Here is a 19,822-nt window from a genome sequence, read left to right as displayed (position 1 = left end):
TTACCTAACTTTTCCTCAGGGCTCTTTAACTCTACAGAATTTGATGGATCTAGCACTGTGGACACTTCTAACACTTCTCACACTCACCCCTCAACAAGCTCCACAAGTACAAGTCAACTCGGTTCCCCTCTCGCTAAATCATCTCCGAGCTCCAAGACCAAATCTCATCAATCCTTTCAGAACCTCCGCTTTCTCGAGGTTAATTTCCAGAGCATTTACGGGAAGCGTGAAGAATTCTGGAGTGTTTTGGATGCAGTCAAGCCTGATGTTGTTTTTGGTTGCGAAACGTGGCTTAAACCAGGGATTTCAAATGGAGAAATCTTCCCTCCTGGATTTGATGTTTATCGCATTGATCGCCAGGATGGTTACGGCGGTGCGCTACTTGCTGTCCATAGTAGCTTGAACAACCACCAGATCTCAATCAAGACTGAAGCTGAGCTAGTTGCTGCTAAGATTGTCAACAACAAACAGTCTATCGTTGTTGCCTCTTTCTACAGACCAACTAACAATAATGTTGACTACATGGTAGATCTGTGCAGTACCATCAGCCAGCTCTGCCAGGACAATCCAGGTGCCGCAGTTTGGTTTGCTGGAGACATAAATCTGCCAGATATCAACTGGGAAACCTCCAGCATCATCTCGCATCAGTACCGGCGTACCATCAATGAGACTTTCTTGTATCTACTGGAGTCGGCAGGTCTTGAGCAAATGGTTGATTTTCCAACCAGAGGGGATAACACACTTGACATCATCTTGACAAACAGGCCTTCCCTCACTAATAGATGTTCAGGCCTTCCTGCTCTAAGTGATCATGATCTTGTCTTCATGGATGCAAACGTACAAGCCAGCAGAAGAAAGCCCATTCGACGCAAGATTCTTCTATGGAATAAGACCGATTTTGACGTCATCCGCTCAAGGGTACAACAGATGTCAACCAGCTATACCTCCAGTTTCAATACTTCTACATCAGTCGATGACCTTGCCGACGCTCTGCAGCAGGAACTTGATTTGATCATCAGTGACTGTGTTCCTTCCAAGATGACCTCAACTAGAGTCAATCAACCATGGTTTAATTCCAAAACCAAACGCATCCTGAGACGCAAACGTCGTGCCTTCAAAAAGGCCCGCCAGACGAATATGACCAGGGACTGGGACCGCTTCAAGCTCCTCAAGAAGGAAGCCCAAAAAGTGTGCCGTAAATCCTACAACAATTATGTGCACGACATCATCCACAGCGTACCAGCTGGCTGCAGAAACAAGAAGTTGGGTGCTTTAGTGAAAGCTAAGCGTTGCGACCACATAGGTGTTGCTCCACTGAAAGATGGAGGTTTCCTTCATTCGGACCCAAGATCTAAAGCCAACATCTTGAACAGGCAATTCTCATCTGTCTTTTCAATTGATGATGGAGCCCCTCTCCCAGACCTTGAGGACAAGGAGCACCCCACTATGGATAACATCCAAGTCAGTGAAAACGGAGTGATCAAGCTTTTGAAAAATCTCAAGTCCTTCACTGCCTCAGGTCCTGATGGGATACCAACTATGCTTCTGAAACAAGCAGCCGTGGAGATTGCACCAGCAGTGACTTTACTTTTCCAAGCTTCTATCAGCCAAGGAAAAGTGCCTTCACAGTGGAAGAAGGCTCAGATCGTTCCATTGTTCAAGAAAGGAAGTCGCTCTGATGCTGCAAACTACAGACCCATTTCTCTAACATCCGTACTGTGTAAGCTGTGTGAACACATAATTCACTGTGCTGTAATCCGTCACCTGACTGACAACAACATCATTTCGGATGCCCAGCATGGTTTCCGCAAACTGAGATCGTGCGAAACACAACTCATCTGCATGCTGGATGACCTTGGCAAGGGTTTAGACATGAAGTCACAAATTGATGTGGTCCTTCTCGATTATGAGAAGGCTTTCGATAAAGTCTCCCATCGACATCTCAAGGAGAAGGTCCAGCACTATGGAATCTGTGGTAAAACAGCAGATTGGATATCTGATTTCCTCCACTCACGCACACAATCTGTTCTTGTTGATGGCCAGGAGAGCAGGGAATCCCCTGTTACATCGGGAGTCCCACAAGGAAGTGTCTTGGGCCCCCTGCTCTTCCTCATCTTCATCAACGACCTGCCGGACTGCATCTCAGGTTCATCTGTCAGACTATACGCTGATGATAGTGTGGTTTACAGGCACATTTCTTCACCTGCTGACTCAACCCGCTTGCAGAGGGACTTAGATGCAGTTCAAGAATGGGAAGCGAAATGGCTGATGCGATTTAATGCTACCAAGTGTCAGGTCTTGCAGGTCACCAACAAGAGGAATCCCGTTCCTGCCTCCTACACCATTCATGATCATGTACTACAAGTTGTCCGCTCAACCAAATACCTGGGTGTCCATATCGATTCAAGATTGAATTTCAACAATCATGTGGATACCGTCACCAAGAAAGCCAATGGTACTCGAGCCTTCTTCTCACGCAACCTACGTCATAGCAGCCAAAAAGTCAAAGAAGCTGTCTACACAACATTCATCCGACCAACTGTCGAATACGCAGCGACTTCATGGGATCCGCACACACAACGGAACATACACAAGCTTGAGCAGGTTCAGAGAAGTGCAGCTCGATTTGTCACGGGCGACTTCGAAAGATCTAGCAGCGTCACAGCCATGCTGGATCATCTCAAGTGGCCTCCGCTGCAGGAACGTCGCTCCCAAAATCGTCTGCTGATGATGTATAAGATCAGATATCACTTGGTTGACATCCATTGGCAGACTTACCTGACCCAGCTCTCAACATCTACCAGAGGACACTGTTCCCGATTCACTATCCCCCCACACCAGTACTACAGCGTATGCCAACTCATTCTTCCCACGCACCATCCGGGACTGGAACAGCCTGCCTGTTGATCCTGCCACATACCCATCCCTCATCGCCTTCAAAACTGCGCGGAGGGAACTCTGTAGGATGTAACTCTTCATCCAGAGATTTTTACTCGCACCTGTAAATATTTTTCACCTGATTTCAAATTTCTGTTGCCCCGGTGCAGCGTATGCGCATGTTCTCGCAGTGCGTTCATCCTCGACCATTTGAGGGCAGCACTTTATCGGAAGAAGAAGAAGAAGAAAAACCTAACTATACACAGTCCACCCGCTGTAAGTAGCGCTGTATTCGCACAGCGTACAACAGCGTCTGGTCGGGCTAAAGAAAAACCAAGCCCTGCAGTTCACAATGGAATCATTGGCAAAATCTGAACAAATCCCTGTACAAAAATGACATCAAGGACAACTATAATACTTTCAGCTGTATCTAACCTACGTGCATGAAACAAATTCAAGCACGTTGTATGGAAACCCTGGACTTTCTTCTCACTTCTGATGTACACCACCCTGGAAAAATGCTAGCCAGGACTATAGAACTAGTACCGTACGTAGGAGTAGATCTACAGTATGTAGTTCATCGTGGACTACATGCAAAGATGAACATACAATATGTTAATATGCAATAGCACATCACGGTTCTGTACATTGTATTTGTAACGTTAGACCTGTAGGCTCTTGATCTACAGTGTAGATCTACCCTAGGTAGGAACCTGGTAGTCTGATCTCTGGCTACACCCCAATGGTTACACATGTGTCGCTATATGAATATTACAGCCAAACCCAAAAACTATACAGTTCTAGATATAGTTAGTGTACCTAGACATCTAAATGTTAGAGGTCTAGACATAGAGTAAGATCTAGACAAGGATTTCTAGATCTAACATGTTAGGGTCTAGAACTATTTCTCTAGGCATATTGGGGACCTAGATTTTGTTAGATCTTCTGGAACTGTAGGGTCGACTAGGCCTACTACGGTACGGTATTAGACCTTAGGTTATAGGTAACACGTTAGACTCTAAAGTCTAACTACCTGTAGTTACTAGTCTGTCTATTATAAACAAAGATTGTACATAGACAATCTACTGTAGACTAGAAGTTAGGTAGGCCTATATTCGCCCATAGATACTCTATCAAGAACTCAAAAATCCAGCAGATAGAGCTAGGTACAATGTGTAGGTCTAACGGTTAGTATTGGCGGGGTAGGATCTAACTATACACAGCCCAGTCGCTGTACATGGTATGTACGTCGTATGGTAGGGGTCCAACCCACCGACCGGGTCCATAACGACCGACCGCGCATTATAATGGCATTGCGCGTACAGAAAGAAAATGTACGCATGGGACTACGCGCAACGGTGTTCGATTCTTCACTGGGCTACGCTACCGAGTAAAATGTGGCGAAAACAACTAAGTATGGTAGGGGTCCAACCCACCGACCGGGTCCATAACGACCGACCGCGCATTATAATGGCATTGCGCGTACAGAAAGAAAATGTACGCATGGGACTACGCGCAACGGTGTTCGATTCTTCACTGGGCTACGCTACCGAGTAAAATGGGGCGAAAACAACTAAGTATTCCCTCTAAATTACCGAAATTTAGCAAAATCGAATAAGGTCTATCGTGTAACTACATATAACTAGGCCCACCTTTGCTGACTCGTTGTTAGATGTACTAGAGTATCCTTCCGTAATAAATTTGACGATTTTGACCGCAAAATTGTCACCACCGCTTGTACGATCGTGCACACACGTTACACATACACATGACATAAACATTTTGTCGCCCGCTACGACCGTACGAGTTGATGCAGAAACGAGAAATGAATGTGAAAAAACAAACCGACTCATCTAATTTATTTCAATTACGATGAAAAGTTTCCTAATGAAAATCAAGTCAAATTCATCAAACAGTCCTTCAAAAGTAATATCGAAGGATTCAAAATATATTCAAATATTATTGGGGAAAAAAATTACGACTAGAAAAAAACAGCAGCTTGTCGAAAAAAAAAAAAACGCGTTTAAGTACGCTTTATACGTATTGTCAATAGAGGGCGGGGTGGTCGGTCGATATGAGCCCGGCAACTGAGTGCGGAAAAAATGACACCCCACGCGTTCGAAGCCGCCATCTAGAGCGCGTAACTCAGATCGCATTTTCAGTGCGCGCTTGTGAATCCGGAGTATTTTCTCCACACGTGAGTAAAATTTCAGGCAAATTGTGAGATTTTTCACGTTTCTATTGATAGAAAAACGTTAGGTGTCCGATATTATGGACACCCAACCATATTCCCTCTAAATTACCGAAATTTAGCAAAATCGAATAAGGTTTATCGTGTACCAGGCCTACCTTTGCTGACTCGTTGTTAGATGTAGAGTATCCTTCCGTAATAAATTTGACGATTTTGACCGCAAAATTGTTACCGCCGCTTGTACGATCGTGCACGCACGTTCACATGACATAAACATTTTGTCGCCCGCTACGACCGTACAAGTTGATGCAGAAACGAGAAATGAATGTGAAAAAAACAAACCGACTCATCTAATTTATTTCAATTACGATGAAAAGTTTCCTAATGAAAATCAAGTCAAATTCATCAAACAGTCCTTCAAAAGTAGTATCGAAGGATTCAAAATATATTCAAATATCATTGGGGAAAAAAATTACGACTAGAAAAAAACAGCAGCTTGTCGAAAAAACGCGTTTAAGTACGCTTTATACGTATTGTCAATAGAGGGCGGGGTGGTCGGTCGATATGAGCCCGGCAACTGAGTGCGTAAAAAATGACACCCCACGCGTTCGAAGCCGCCATTTAGAGCGCGTACCTCAGATCGCATTTTCAGTGCGCGCTTGAATCCGGAGTATTTTCTCCACACGTGAGTAAAATTTCAGGCAAATTGTGAGATTTTTCACGTTTCTATTGATAGAAAAACGTTAGGTGTCCGATATTATGAACACCCAACCATACCGGTAACAGCGTCTGGTCGGGCTAGGTAGGATCTAAACTAGCCCGACCAGACGCTGTTAATACGCTAACCGTACGTATGTACAGCGGCGACTGGGCTGTGTATAGTTAGATCTAAACTAGAGTCTAACGTTAAACTCTAACTTAGATCTAGTGTAGGGCCCTAATGGTCTTGATTTTCTACGTAACAGTAACGTTAGAGTCTAAATGTCTAGGCGATAGGTGTCACATTGACGTGTTAGCAGTAGGCCTACAGTTGTAAGGTTAGATTCTAGTAGATTCTACTAGCCTACGTACTAGAGCCTCTGGCTCTAGGTAGATAATATTAGCAGAAATCTAGATCTTTAGAAAGTCTAGTATAGATCTAGGTAACGTCAGAATCCTTAGTTTTGTTAGATCTAATATTTCAGGCACTAGATCAAGAACCTAGATATAGGCCTATAGTCTAATAGTTAGATCTAGGCCTAATTGGAAAATAATCAGATCAAATACTAGTTAGCCTACAAATCACAATTCATGTACCAGTAACTAACGTTGGAGCCGGCCCCGACTACGTAGACCTAGAACCAATTTAGTATTGGCCATGTAGGCCTACCATACGTAACATGTTAGAGTTCTACGTTTCTATTATTAGTGTCATTAGGCCTAATTTCTTTTGAATATCGGACACAACAACTCAGCTGTTATAAAGTTTTGGCTTGTTCCCTCATCGTCTGGTTGGGAATTGAACAGCTGCTCCACATGCATCCTACTAACAAAACACTGCAATTTATTGTTAGAACTAACGTTAGACGGGATCTAACGTGAGAAGTCTAATGTAAATTGTTAGGCCTGTTTAGTGTTACTGATAGTAATACTGTTGCTTCTAACAATACTCCAATAGTTACATCTAACGTCAACAGTTAAAGTCACTTGTAGTGTTTGTCTAGTGGTGTATGAGGGTCCTACTAATTGACGCAAACTAATGCAAACTAATACAAACTAATGCAAACTAATGCAAACTAATGCAAACTGACGCAAACTAATACAAACTCAATGCAAACTCAATGCAAACTACTAATTAATGCAAACTAATGCAAAATACTAATTAATGCAAACTAATACAAACCATTTAGCGGTGAAAATTAGGGTGAATTTTTTTTTCTTTGTTGAAATGTTTGAATATGTATATGCATGTAAATATATGATATTTTTTCATTTTTGAAGCGCCATGAGCTCTAAAAAGTGGACCTGTGCGCTATACAAGTAGCCACTATTATTATTATTATTATTATTATTATTATTACCTGGACCTGGCTCTTCCGAGGCCACTCTCACGTAAACAAAAACTAGTATCGATCAAGTAAATCCATTCTATCGAAGAATGACTAATGCAACTGCTCAACAGTCAACACTAACTTGAAAAAAAAAAGATTTATGAAAATATCATTAAATTCATATTTCTTGACCAAATAGATATCGTTTTGAATATATTTCGCTTTCAAAATTCAGAAAATGTAAAGCAGAATGATGCTCAGAAATACGGATATTAATGATCATAAATGCCGAAATACTAATTGATGCAAACTCGACGCAAACTCCAAAACACAACGCTATCCTATGCGAAAACAACCTATATCGATTACAAATATCGGGAAATGACACCCCGAAATACTAATTAATGCAAACATCAACGCAAACTCCAAGACATAACGCTATTCTATGCGAAAACAACCTATATCGATTACAAATATCGGGAAATGACACCCCGAAATACTAATTAATGCAAACTCAACGCAAACTCAAAAACACAACGCTATCCTATGTGAAAACCTCCTATATCGATTACAAATATCGGAAAATGACATCCCGAAATAATACTTAATGCAAACTCCAAGTCACAATGTTTTCGAATGTGAAAACAATGTAAATTGATCATGAATATCGGAAATTGACACATTGAAACACTATAGTAATGCAAACTCCAAAACAAAAAGTTTTCCTACGTGAAAACTACCTAAATTAATTACAAATATCGGAAAATAACTCCTTGACATAAAAAGAAAAAAAAATTGTCTCACAGTATTCTATCACATTCCTGTATCAAATTTCACTCTTGCAGAAGCGCAAATTTATTTAACACCAGATTGAATTGCAGTTTAAAGCAAAAGTGGGGGTAGTGATGTAGGAGAATTTTCATTCTCTATTTTAGAACTCTCGAATTATCAAGCAGGAGCTTTCTTTTGATAAATACTCCCAACACTTAAATGATTCTCAGATGATTTTTATGAAAATTCCGTTGTGTTCATCCCAAATTGCCAATTGTTTCTGGATGATAATATAATTGGGTTCATATTAATGTTTGCATTATACTCTATCAGATAAGATAAATTATTTTGAGGATTTCCTACTTTTTAAATTTTGCGTTGTTTTGGCTCAATTGTACATCGTTCAAAATTCTGACCCATATATATTATGTATATATACATACATTTTGACCGGACGTAGGATATTTAGTAGCCTAGAGTGAAGCGTATCAATATGGGAATTATTCGCTTCTCAAAAACAAGCGATGATTATTTTGATAGCCAAAGAAGGTAAAGATGTGTTGCAGAAAAAAAAATGTTTATCGGCCCATTTCTTTGATGAAATTAATGAGGATTTGAAAATTCTTTCTGATACCCCGTCCAACCAGAGGCGGAGTGAGCCGGAATGTCGTTGGAATGAAAATTCTTCCTGCATTCCTGCATATTCGAAGTGCATTCTAAAAATTTTGACGACATTCTGAGTGTGTTCGGGCCCATTCTTGAGGCCAGCTCGAATGTTTTACCCATGCCTAAAACATTCGAGGAGCATTCGAAATGGAAAGTATTAATCTGCATTCGAAGAGTATTCTAATTGGACTCTGATTGCACTGTGATTGCAGCCGCTTAATAGGAAATATCATTTCCTCTCCTCTCCTCTTTCTAGATGTTCAGTTTGTTTTATCGTATTTCCAGATGTTTGTACATGTGCGTTCACTTCATTTTTATATTTGACTGTATTACATGTCCCGTTGCTGATCAGCCACAATTTGTAATATTTATTTTTAAACAAATTGTTTTCTTATTGTTGGTGTTGTTACCGTTGTTGATGTTGTTCATGTTTCATGGATTTTTACGAAAACAGAGCCCTGAGGAAGACCGGCAGTTAGTCTATTTTAAATCTGTGTGATTGTATGATATTATTTCATTTAAATACTTGATGTGTGTGATTACTTTATACTGTTTTGAAATGTAATATTTTATACTGTTTATATATTTCATGCTGATCAGGCTACTCTGGATAAAGAATTGCAATAAATAAATAAATAAATAAAAAAAATAATAAATAAATAAAATTGCATCATAAATATTCCTACGGCATTCTAAATATTCCCACGGCAGTCGAACAGCATTTGAAACAATCTTAACTTGAAACTGCAATTCAATCTGGTGTTAAATAGATTTGCGCTTCTGCAAGAGTGAAATTTAATACAGGACTGTGATAGAATACTGTGAGACCATTTTTTTTTTTTTTTTTTTGTTAATGTCGAGGTGTTATTTTCCGATATTTGTAATCAATTTAGGTAGTCTTCACGTAGGAAAACGTTTTGTTTTGGAGTTTGCATTACTATAGTGTTTCGATGTGTCAATTTCCGATATTCGTAGTTCGTAACTGTAACATTTATCGAATTACACATACTGTCGTACATGTTTTGAATTGATTGTAAGCGCTTTGGGCCTTGTGGGAAAAGCGCACTATGAATAATAGTAATAATAATAATAATAATAATAATAATATTCATGATCAATTTACATTGTTTTCACATTGGAAAACGTTATAATGTGACTTGGAGTTTGCGCGTTCGGGGTGTCATTTCCCGATATTTGTAATCGATATAGGTTGTTTTCGCATAGGATAGCGTTGTGTTCTGGAGTTTGCGTCGAGTTTGCATCAATTAGTATTTCGGCATTTATGATCGATCATTAATATCCGTATTTCTGGGCATCATTCTGCTTTACATTTTCTGAATTTTGAAAGCGAAATATATTCAAAACGATATCTATTTGGTCAAGAAATATGAATTTAATGATATATTTACATAAATCTTTTTTTTTTTCAAGTTAGTGTTGACTGTTGAGCAGTTGCGTTAGTCATTCTTCGATAGAATGGATTTACTTGATCGATACTAGTTTTTGTTTACGTGAGAGTGGCCTCGGAAGAGCCAGGTCCAGGTACTGTAATTCACCCTAATTTTCACCGCTAATGGTTTGTATTAGTTTGCATTAATTAGTATTTTGCATTAGTTTGCATTGAGTTTGCATTGAGTTTGCATTGAGTTTGTATTAGTTTGCGTTAGTTTGCATTAGTTTGTATTAGTTTGCATTAGTTTGCATTAGTTTGCGTCAATTAGTAGGACCGGTGTATGATAAGCATACTTAACTTAGCCATTTAAAAAGGCAACTAAACTAGTGAACATTAAACCTAACACACGTAACAGTAACGCCACAGTTTTAACCGTTAGGAAGAAAACCCTATCGTGCCACAGACGGTCTGATATAGTAGTAATAACGACGTAACATGGCGGTAACGTACGTTTGAAGTAAGCTACCGATACTAACACTGTTAGTACGTGAGTACTAGATTCTACTGTAACTGTTAGGCTTTAGTATCCTAACATTTTAGAGTCTGTGACGTTAGAATCCATAAATTGATACTACTAGTACTGATCTAGATCCTCCAGGGCAACAGTAGGGCCTACTAACTGTTAGAATTTCTAACGTGTTAGTAGACACTTCGTTACCTGGTAGGGTTGGGGGTACCACGTATCGACACCCCAAGGATCTGTAGCTTGTTTATTCTAAAAATATAATACAAATCCGCCTAATTCTTACCTCAAATATGCCATAAATACTGCAGTTTTGAATGTCGTGACCGTCTCGTTGATTATGAATCTCCGTTTTAAAATAGCGCAATTTTAGTGCGTGCGTTCCGTTTTCTTCGCGCAGCTAAAAAGGGAACCTTGCGATCGGCACCCCCTCTCCTCCATAGGTACAGTGTATACACGTGAATTTCACAGCATAGGTAATACACGTGAATTTCACAGGCCATATGTAATACACGTGAATTTCACAGCCATGCGTCGTTACTGATCGGATGTGTAATTTTTAGCTTGGTTTGTTTGAGTTTGATTTTCGTTTCTTCGTTTTTATTGTTTTTATAGCTAATGACACTTAATCCCGCGCGTACTTTTTCGTTCTATACGCAAACAGCCGTGATACGCAGGGTGTCGATGGGAAGGTGCCCTGTCGATAGGTGGTGCCCGTGGTAGGCCTAACGGTACAGTAGTACAATGCAGTATGGCACCATCAGCAGGCCTGCCATGTTTGTTAACAGATACAGTGAAACCATGCACACCAGACATAAACAAAAATACGTAAAAAATGCACTAGTCCTTTCAAGAGACAACAAGAGCAATCTGATTGATATCTATAAATCCAACACTATTCATTAAACAAATGTTTTGCATATTTGGTCTTCAAAAAGATGATAAGAACGGATTAAAAACTTACCCAAATCACATTCGCGAACATCATCAGTCTGCAGCCAAACTTCCAGGATTAGCGATCGCGAGCGCGAGCGCGAGCGAGCGAGCGCAGGTCACTGCGCATGCGTGCATTACGTACAAATACACGTGATACCCCAACATTAATGACGAATAGAAACGCTCCCTGCCAATGACGTGATTTGAGACGGCCTTCTACTCAAAATTTCGGAGCAACACCAGACAAAGTTTTGGAAATTAGTAGAATTCTACTTAAGATAAGTAGAACTTCTACTCAAAGTGAGTAGTTACGACTTAAAAATATTTGAGATTGTGTTCTCCTCATTTAAAATGACAAGTTTGTTTTTAGAGTGTACCAGCTCATTGCCTTGAATATTATACTAGTCTTTTTTTCTACTTACACTTTTTAATAGAAACAAAAATCTAGTATTTCATCAACAGTGCGCACCATAAAACCCGTAACCTGAAAAAAAAAAAAAAAATCTCCATTTTGTGGCAGGGTGCATTACCTTACACACCGCCCCCGCATATTTTTCTGACTTTAGGACAAAAACAAATCTCAGATATTTCATCCAAAAGAGTGCGCTAAAATCAATCTCTGAATTTCAAACTGGAAAATGCCAAAATTTCCATCGCATGGGAAGGAGTATTCTCCTCTCACACTTCCCCCTTCTCGACACTTTCCTGAATATACAAACATATGATATTTTCCCTAACGTTTTCAAATAGAAAACAAATATCGGATATTTCACTGAATGGATGCAACAGATCTGTGAATTTCAAGTCTGAAAATACAAAATTGTCCATTGTGTGGGAACGGGCAACCCTATGACCGCGCCCTCTTATGATTATAATATCTTTTTGTTCCTTTTTTGATGGAAACAAAAATCTAATATTTCACCAATAGGGTGCATCAGATGTTTGAATATCAAGTCTGAAAATGCAAAATCTTCCTCATGTTGGGGGAGGGGGGATCCCCCTTCCACACCCTCCCATATATTGCACATTTCCTGAATACTACTTTATATATTTCCTTCTCTTTGATGTCAATATCTTACCAAACGTTTGCACTTATTATGTTTCACTTTCGAGTAAAAAAAAAAAGAAAAAAAAATATCCCTCGTGTGGGAGAGGAACATCCCTCCTCCATGTACCAATAACTATGAGTGCCATATTCTCTGATTTCTATCTACCTAATCTACACGAAATGAATAAGATAATTTAGACACTATCATGTTTAGGTGGAGCAATATACTGCACCAAAGAAATTCACTGTCATGTGATGAATTACACATCATTTTGTAGCACATGTAGATACTAGTTTTGAACATTTATGTAGCACAGATATCAAAAAGAATCGTTTTTCCTTCTCAAGTGATAGCTGACAGTTTCAAATGGAACTCACCTCATGGTAGACATCAAATGCGTTGGTAATAAAAAGGGGCTAGCACTAAATTTTTATCTCATGTGCTTGAGGTGACGAAAATAGACCATGTGGTAAAAAGATATTGCCTTCTAGTAGCCTCTCTGTTTAGCAACAAAGCTGATGGTGAAATGTTTCTCTTGTAACAAGGTCACACTCATTGAGTTTAACTCCCATTTTTTTTCATTATACTTTACACAGAAGAGTTATTCTTAAATATAAAAATTTCAAAGTTTTTTATAAGCTATACTGACATCTATTTGCATGATTGTGAGATAAAATTGCCACTGTCGGCCATTTTGCACGCCATTTTGCATTTTAGGAAGAGCTCGAGTGGTCTAATAGGTACTATGCGTGCGTCAAAATCTCTTAATATGTATTTCATTGCGTTCTTCATGTTTCGAAACATACAAGACTCTTAAATTGTGTATTGGGTTTCCTATTTGAAAGTTATAACAATTTCAGGAAATGGTGGCCATTGTGGACGCCATCTTGGATTACGGTACTCACTTGCTTCAAAATCTCTTAATATGTATTTTATTGGGTTCTTCGTCCTTTAAAGCATAGGCCCTATATTTAGGCATTTAAATTTGGTATTTGGGTTACCTGGCTGAAAAGCTATAAGAATTTCAGAAAATGGCCGCCATTTTGAACGCCATCTTGGATTTCGGTACTTGCGTGCATCAACATCTCTTGATATGTGTTTTATTGAGCTCTTCATGCTTTAAAACGTATATTCAGACATTTAAATTTTGTATTTGGGTTATCTGGCTGAAAAGCTATAAGAATTTAAGAAAATGGCGGCCATTTTGGACGCTATCTTGGATTTTGGTACTTGCGTGCATCAACATTTCTTGATGCTTTTTTTTATTGAGCTCTTCATGCTTCAAAACATTTATTTTGACATTTAAATTTTGTATTTTGGTTCTCTAGTTGAGAAGTTATAAGAATTTCTGGAAACGGCGGCCATTTTGGACGCCATCTTGGATTGCCGAAAACGCTCAAAGAGGATTTATGAGGACTTTTAGTATGTTATTCTAGACATTTTCTGGACCTATCCTGAAAAAATCAGCTCCTTACCAGAAATGTCCAGGTTTAAGCCTTTCTTGACCTAATGCTCTTGGACTATTTGCTAGATGTTCGATGCCGCCGCTCAACAATATTTGAAGCATGTGTCAAACAGGAGCAATGTGCAGACGTATTTCAAGTAGGAGTGGAATTTTATTTCGCAGCAATTATGCTTATTTTACCACGACCCTGTGTCCACACAACGGTCGTGGGAAGAACCTCCGACAATTGCCACGGCCTTCGTGGGGATCACCGTGGAGGGTCGGTGTAACCTCCGGAAGTGGTAGCGCCGCGCACGTCGACCATACCATTGTTTTTACCAGCGGCATTTATCTTCTCTATTCTTGTTGATGAAAATTTCTGAGTGGAGGCTTTTTCCATCGCGATCGACTATGTTAGAATTTTACTGCACGCGCATGTGTACTCCCATTTGACTTCGGAAGTTTACCTATAGGTCGTATAAGGTTTGTAAGGTCATAGATACTCCGGTAGCAAGATAATCCTGAATGAATTCAGGAGTATCTTGGTCGCAGGAAGAGGTCGTGGTAAGTTCCCACGACCAAAGGAAATTACCACGACCTTGTTCAGACGGGCACTACGCCGACCTTTCGTCCGACCTTCCTCTGACCAAGCTTCCTCTTCCTTCGACCCTTCCTCCGAAATTATTCCGACCAGAACTACCTCCGTCTGAACGCAGCTAGGATCTGCCACGCAGATTTAGACAGAAAAACAATTGACTCGTGTCTCATTGCATAATCACCACCCACTTTCTAAACATCGTTCATCAAAGGTTCAAATTAAAAGCGCCTGTAAAATTCTTTTGTACATCATTGTAGAAATCTGACAACTGGTTGAATAATTACAGCCAGTCGGAATTCCAACTCTTAAACCTCCAAAGACCACAGGCGTAAATCAGTACGAAAGGACTGTGTGTGTGTGTGTGGGGGGGGGGGGGGGTGATCGGCGATAGTCATCACATGCTATCACGATCATTACAAGCCCATAACAGGACCGGTGTAGCAGTGGAAAGCGCCCCCAGAGCTGCGAGTCCCCACCGGGTCGGCATTAATAAATTTTAGGAATACGCGCCTTCCCGCCCCCTTAACCCTAGAGGGCTTACATCTTAAAAAGAATATGGAATGTCCGAGACCCCTTCACAAATTCACTTTAAAAATTCAGAATGAATGAAAAAAAAAATATTTCAAATTTTGGCATAAAACTGAAAAAGCTGCAGATATTGTGTATAAATTCTTCTACAAACTGCATTTTGGTTTGAATATGAAAGCTTTTCTCATGGAATTTGAAGGGATTATATTTCATTGGGTGCATGTACAGAAGACAGATGATTTTTTAGTGAAAAGAACTCGTAGCCTGGCTTTGCTGACCCTTGGACAGAGTTTGAGCCGAAGGATCTGCCTATAGAAATTTGATGGATGATAGGGTATAGCTCTTATCCAGGTTAGTGAAGATGAAACACCTCATTTCTCCCAGTTATTTTGAATTTTGATTTTAACCACGTCTCTATGGGGAATTATTTACCCGTGAGAGCCCTAGCTTCTTTAGGTTATGCTACCACCCTCAGAGAGGATCCAGCCAGGAATGAGTGCCTCCTTTCGTGCCATTTATATTTAACATGAAAATCAGTGGTGGCTATTCCGATATCCTCCATCTAATTTATTTTCACCAAAGCTCAGTGGTCGTCTGTACTGATTGTCTTATGGCCTTTGCTCACATTTCTGTGCGGACCTACGTTAAGTCAATGAATTGTGTGTTTTCTGTGTGGTAAACCTACCAGTTAGTGTGGTGTGACAGCTGTATACACCGTACATACCAGCATACAAGCAACGGCGTAAATCCGTACTGGGGAGTGGAGGGGGGGGGGGGGGGGGGAGATGATTGGCGATAGTCACCATCACCACGATTACAAGCCAATAACCGGACCGGACCCCCCCCCCCCCCCACACACACACACACACACACACTATACAGGCATCAAAAAAATGTCCCACTCTTTTCCATGCAAAGTGGGAGGGAAGTGGCAGCAAATATATAAAAACTTTTTGTTCTTGTTTTTGTTTGTTTGAATGTTTTTTGCTTGTCAGCCGACTTTCGGCGGAAAAGCAATGCGAGCGAGCACGAAAATTTTGACCTTGTACAGTCCAAAAACGGCTCTTTGTAACTATATATACATTTTTTAAATTTTTCTTTTTTTTTTTTTGCTTTGGAAATTAAGGGGGGGGTTGGGGGCGCACTGGGCGCAACTGCTGGCAATTACTGGCAGCAACATCAGGAGAATGACATAACGATTAAAATAAAATACCGATCGAGCGAAGCGAGCGAGTTTGAACATTTTGACATTTTACAGTCCAGAAACTGCCGTTTGTAGCTATATTTTTTCGCTTAGGAAATTAAGGGGGGTGGGGGCGCACCGGGCGCAACTACTGGCAATTACTGGCAGCAACATCATAAGAATGGCATAACAATTATCATATACCTCATGTATAGAATTCTCTCATCTGATTGGATTGTCATCTGAGAGGAGTCATCTGAGAGGAGTCATGAAAATAGTTGTGCCCCATTTTTTATTTACTGTGACCGGGGCCAGCCCTCCCCCCCATGCCCCCCCCCCCCGTAGTTACGCCACTGTTCAGGACCATTGTCAGGCAGTTAACCACACACTACCATACACACCAAGAGACCCATGTGCAAAATTAAAATTTTGTGCTGAGGGTTGAGAACAGAGCAAGTTTTGTGCAGAGGGTTGAGAACAGAGCAAAATCTGAAACCTAACTTCAAAATAAACCTTGAATTTAATAAAACTGATTCGTGCTATCATCTTTAAATCACCTTCAACAAAATTGTACACTGTCTTTTCAGCTGTTGCTCATATTAGTGTCAGTGTTATCTGATAGGGCCTAGATAGTTTTTGAACTATTAAGGATCAAAAGTGGGAAATGTTTTTAGTAACATCTAGTAGATGCATAGTGCACAATTAGTGAAGATGTAAATAAGTGAACATTTTGCATATTATGTAAATGACCTATCCTACACACCCTGGTATCCTAGTTCTATGTCTATATACGTCATATATTTCTAACTGCAAACACAGTGCATCACATAGTACAATGCACTCCGTTTTAACGAACACGGTTATAACGAAATTCCGGTTACAACTGTGAGAGGACAATATTAACAACTGATTTACTACTATTGATTAAGCATAATTATACATGTATCAAGTTATATCTCTGTTGAATTCATACCTTTATATCTATTGGATCCCATTTTCTTTGGTCAATTTCCCACCTATTGGATCTCTTAATTTTCTCGATTTAAGTCAAAGCATTTTCCAGGAAGGGGGGGGGGGGGGCTCGGTCACACTGCCCAAAAGTTGCGTAAACCTATGAATAACGTAAGAAATTTGGTTTTGCGTGCATGTCCGCCGAGAATTTAACCATTATCGCTGATTTACGCGATTAAAATCACCGATGAATTGCGCAAGAACTACGCAAAGATCACGCAAAACATGGGTCTGATGTGCACCCCTCGGCAGCAGGAATGTCCTGACCTGCTGACGGGATATGATAAAATGGCCGTTTTAATATAGGTCCAATCATACGTGAGTTGTTAGTGATACATCAGTGATTCATCAGCACTTCGCAAGTATTACATGCGCTTATTTACGTGTTCTGTTAGAGATACATACGCCAATATCTTTTTTTTTTTTAGTGATTTTCAGTGATACGTAGGTGTTACAAGCGCGAAACATGCGTCGTCTGCTAATCGTCAGTGGAAAGTCGTCGGTGAACGCGATGGTGACAAAATTTTCGCGAACGATCACTGATATTCCACGCATATTTCGCGCATTGTTCGCGGAAGAACTACTAGTAGACGGCGAGTTGTAATGTTCTTAAAATTTTCTGTAGATTTTGATTTTTTTGTGTGTGCTATTTTGTCTATTTGGGGGGTCCTTTCTCAATGAAAAGTTCGAAGAGATGAAAGTGAAGACGGAAAAGCTGGAGAAGCAGAACAAGGAGCTTCAGGCTCAGAACAGTTTGCTGAAGGAGAGCGTGACTCAGCTGGAGAACCGAGTGACCGACCTAGATCAATACCACAGACGGGTCAACCTAGAATTTGTCGGCATTCCCGAGACAGAGGGAGAAAACGTTAAACAGATCGTTGTAGAAGTTGCGAAGCACGCTGATCCCAACTTAGCCGAGCAGGACGTAGACGTGACACACCGTCTCGGGCCGAAAAAAGAGAAAGGCGGACCTCCAAGGCCCATAATAAAACGATTCACACCACGACGAGCCCGAGATGCTGTGTATAACGGAAGAAAGAACCCGCGGGACAAAACCAAGGATCAGAGGGTCTTCATAACCAAGAATCTCCTGCCAGCCACCATGCAGCTACTTGCGAAGGCCAACGTGGAGAGAAGGAAGGCCAATTACTGGTACCTCTGGACATCGAACGCCAAAATCCTTGTAAGGAAAAACTCTGACTCTCCGGCGATTGTCATTTGCTGTGAGGAGGATCTTCGGAAGATCAAGTAGATTATATAGCCGACTTGTGGCTTTACATTGTTTAATATCATGATAATAATTTATTATGTTATGTATATGGTGTAAATTTATTCAAAGATGAATACACGACGCTTTCAGAACGATTTAGTTGATAATTTATTGTCGGTGAATCATTTCAATCTAAGCCCGAATGATCGACTTACATTTCTATGTGAAATGAATTCCACACTGAGCGTATCACATATTAATATTTGATCCATTAATGCAAACTTCGACGAATTACAATTGTTGTTTGAAACAGCGCTACAATCTAAATTCAAGATCATTGGAATTTCAGAAATATGGCATGTCGATAACACGAATCTGTATCAATTGTTTGGTTATAACTTTGAATACCAAAGTCGAAATGATGGTAGAGGAGGTGGTGTAGCAATGTACTTACACTCCGAGTTGCGTTACACGCGCATGCGTGATATCGCTATACCGAATACGGAATCGCTCTGGATGAAAGTAGAACATGGTAACACACATAATGATTGTTGGTACTGTATACAGAAAACCAGGTTGGAAAATGAATGATTTCTGTAACAGTTTAAACGATGTATTGCATCAAATGAGTTTAGATAGAAACGAATGCATTATTCTTGGTGATTTCAACATCAATTTACTTTCGGAAGATGACAAAACTAGTAAGTATATATCAATGATGGAATGCTATGGTATGCAACAACTTGTTAAAACACCTACACGAATAGCTAGACATAGAAACTCTTTGATTGACCATTATTTTATTCAAATATCAGTTTGTGTCAAATTTCAGCTGGAATCATATTAACTGATAATTATATGTGAAATCACTTACCTGTTTTTGCTTTATTTGAGTGTTATTTCCAAAAAACAAGATTGAAACCTCATGCCTCCGAAAAAAAGGTTCCGCAGCTATGCAACCTATTCTCCAGTAGCATTAGGGAATGACTTAGATTGTATTTCATGGGAAAATGTTTATGACTGTACCGATGTCTGAACGTGACAAGGAAAAAAGAGACTTCAATCTTCGAAAACAAACTGGAAATAAATCACGTTCAAAAACCAAGCCAAATGAAATCGAAACTGAAGGAAGTGCGACTGGGGCGTCTTATCGTGATGAATCGCCAGATCCCTCCGTGCGGCCCAAGGAACCCAGCATTCCTAGCGGCTCCGCCCAGCAGGCTGCGCAGGACCAGAGCGAACCGTCCATACGGGAGCTTATGTCCATGATGACTGATCTGAAAGATACTATCACAACAAAAATGGACACTGTCCTTTCGGAAGTGGTTTCCTTTAAGAGAGACCTAGCTGAAGTCAAAAAGAACATTGCAGAAATGGAGCACAGCGTAGCTGGCACAAAGTACGATATGATA

At 40.2% G+C, this 19,822-nt stretch overlaps 1 protein-coding gene across 1 annotated transcript; it reads left to right on the top strand.

Moving 5' to 3' along the window:
- The first annotated feature begins 17,894 nt into the window (after positions 1-17,894).
- Positions 17,895-18,452, top strand: LOC140245823 (uncharacterized). Its single transcript, XM_072325325.1, has one exon. The coding sequence runs from the start codon at positions 17,895-17,897 to the stop codon at positions 18,450-18,452; it is 558 nt and encodes a 185-aa protein (XP_072181426.1).
- The last annotated feature ends 1,370 nt before the right edge of the window (positions 18,453-19,822 follow it).

The sequence above is a fragment of the Diadema setosum genome, unplaced genomic scaffold (assembly GCF_964275005.1).
Source record: "Diadema setosum unplaced genomic scaffold, eeDiaSeto1 scaffold_38, whole genome shotgun sequence".
NCBI classification, from domain to species: domain Eukaryota; kingdom Metazoa; phylum Echinodermata; class Echinoidea; order Diadematoida; family Diadematidae; genus Diadema; species Diadema setosum.
Note: the sequence above shows the minus strand (reverse complement) of the source record. Positions and strands in the feature narration are given on the sequence as shown.

Coding starts and splice junctions, on each gene's coding strand:
- LOC140245823 (XM_072325325.1), top strand. CDS start 17,895: ATGAAAGTGAAGACGGAAAAGCTGGAGAAGCAGAACAAGGAGCTTCAG.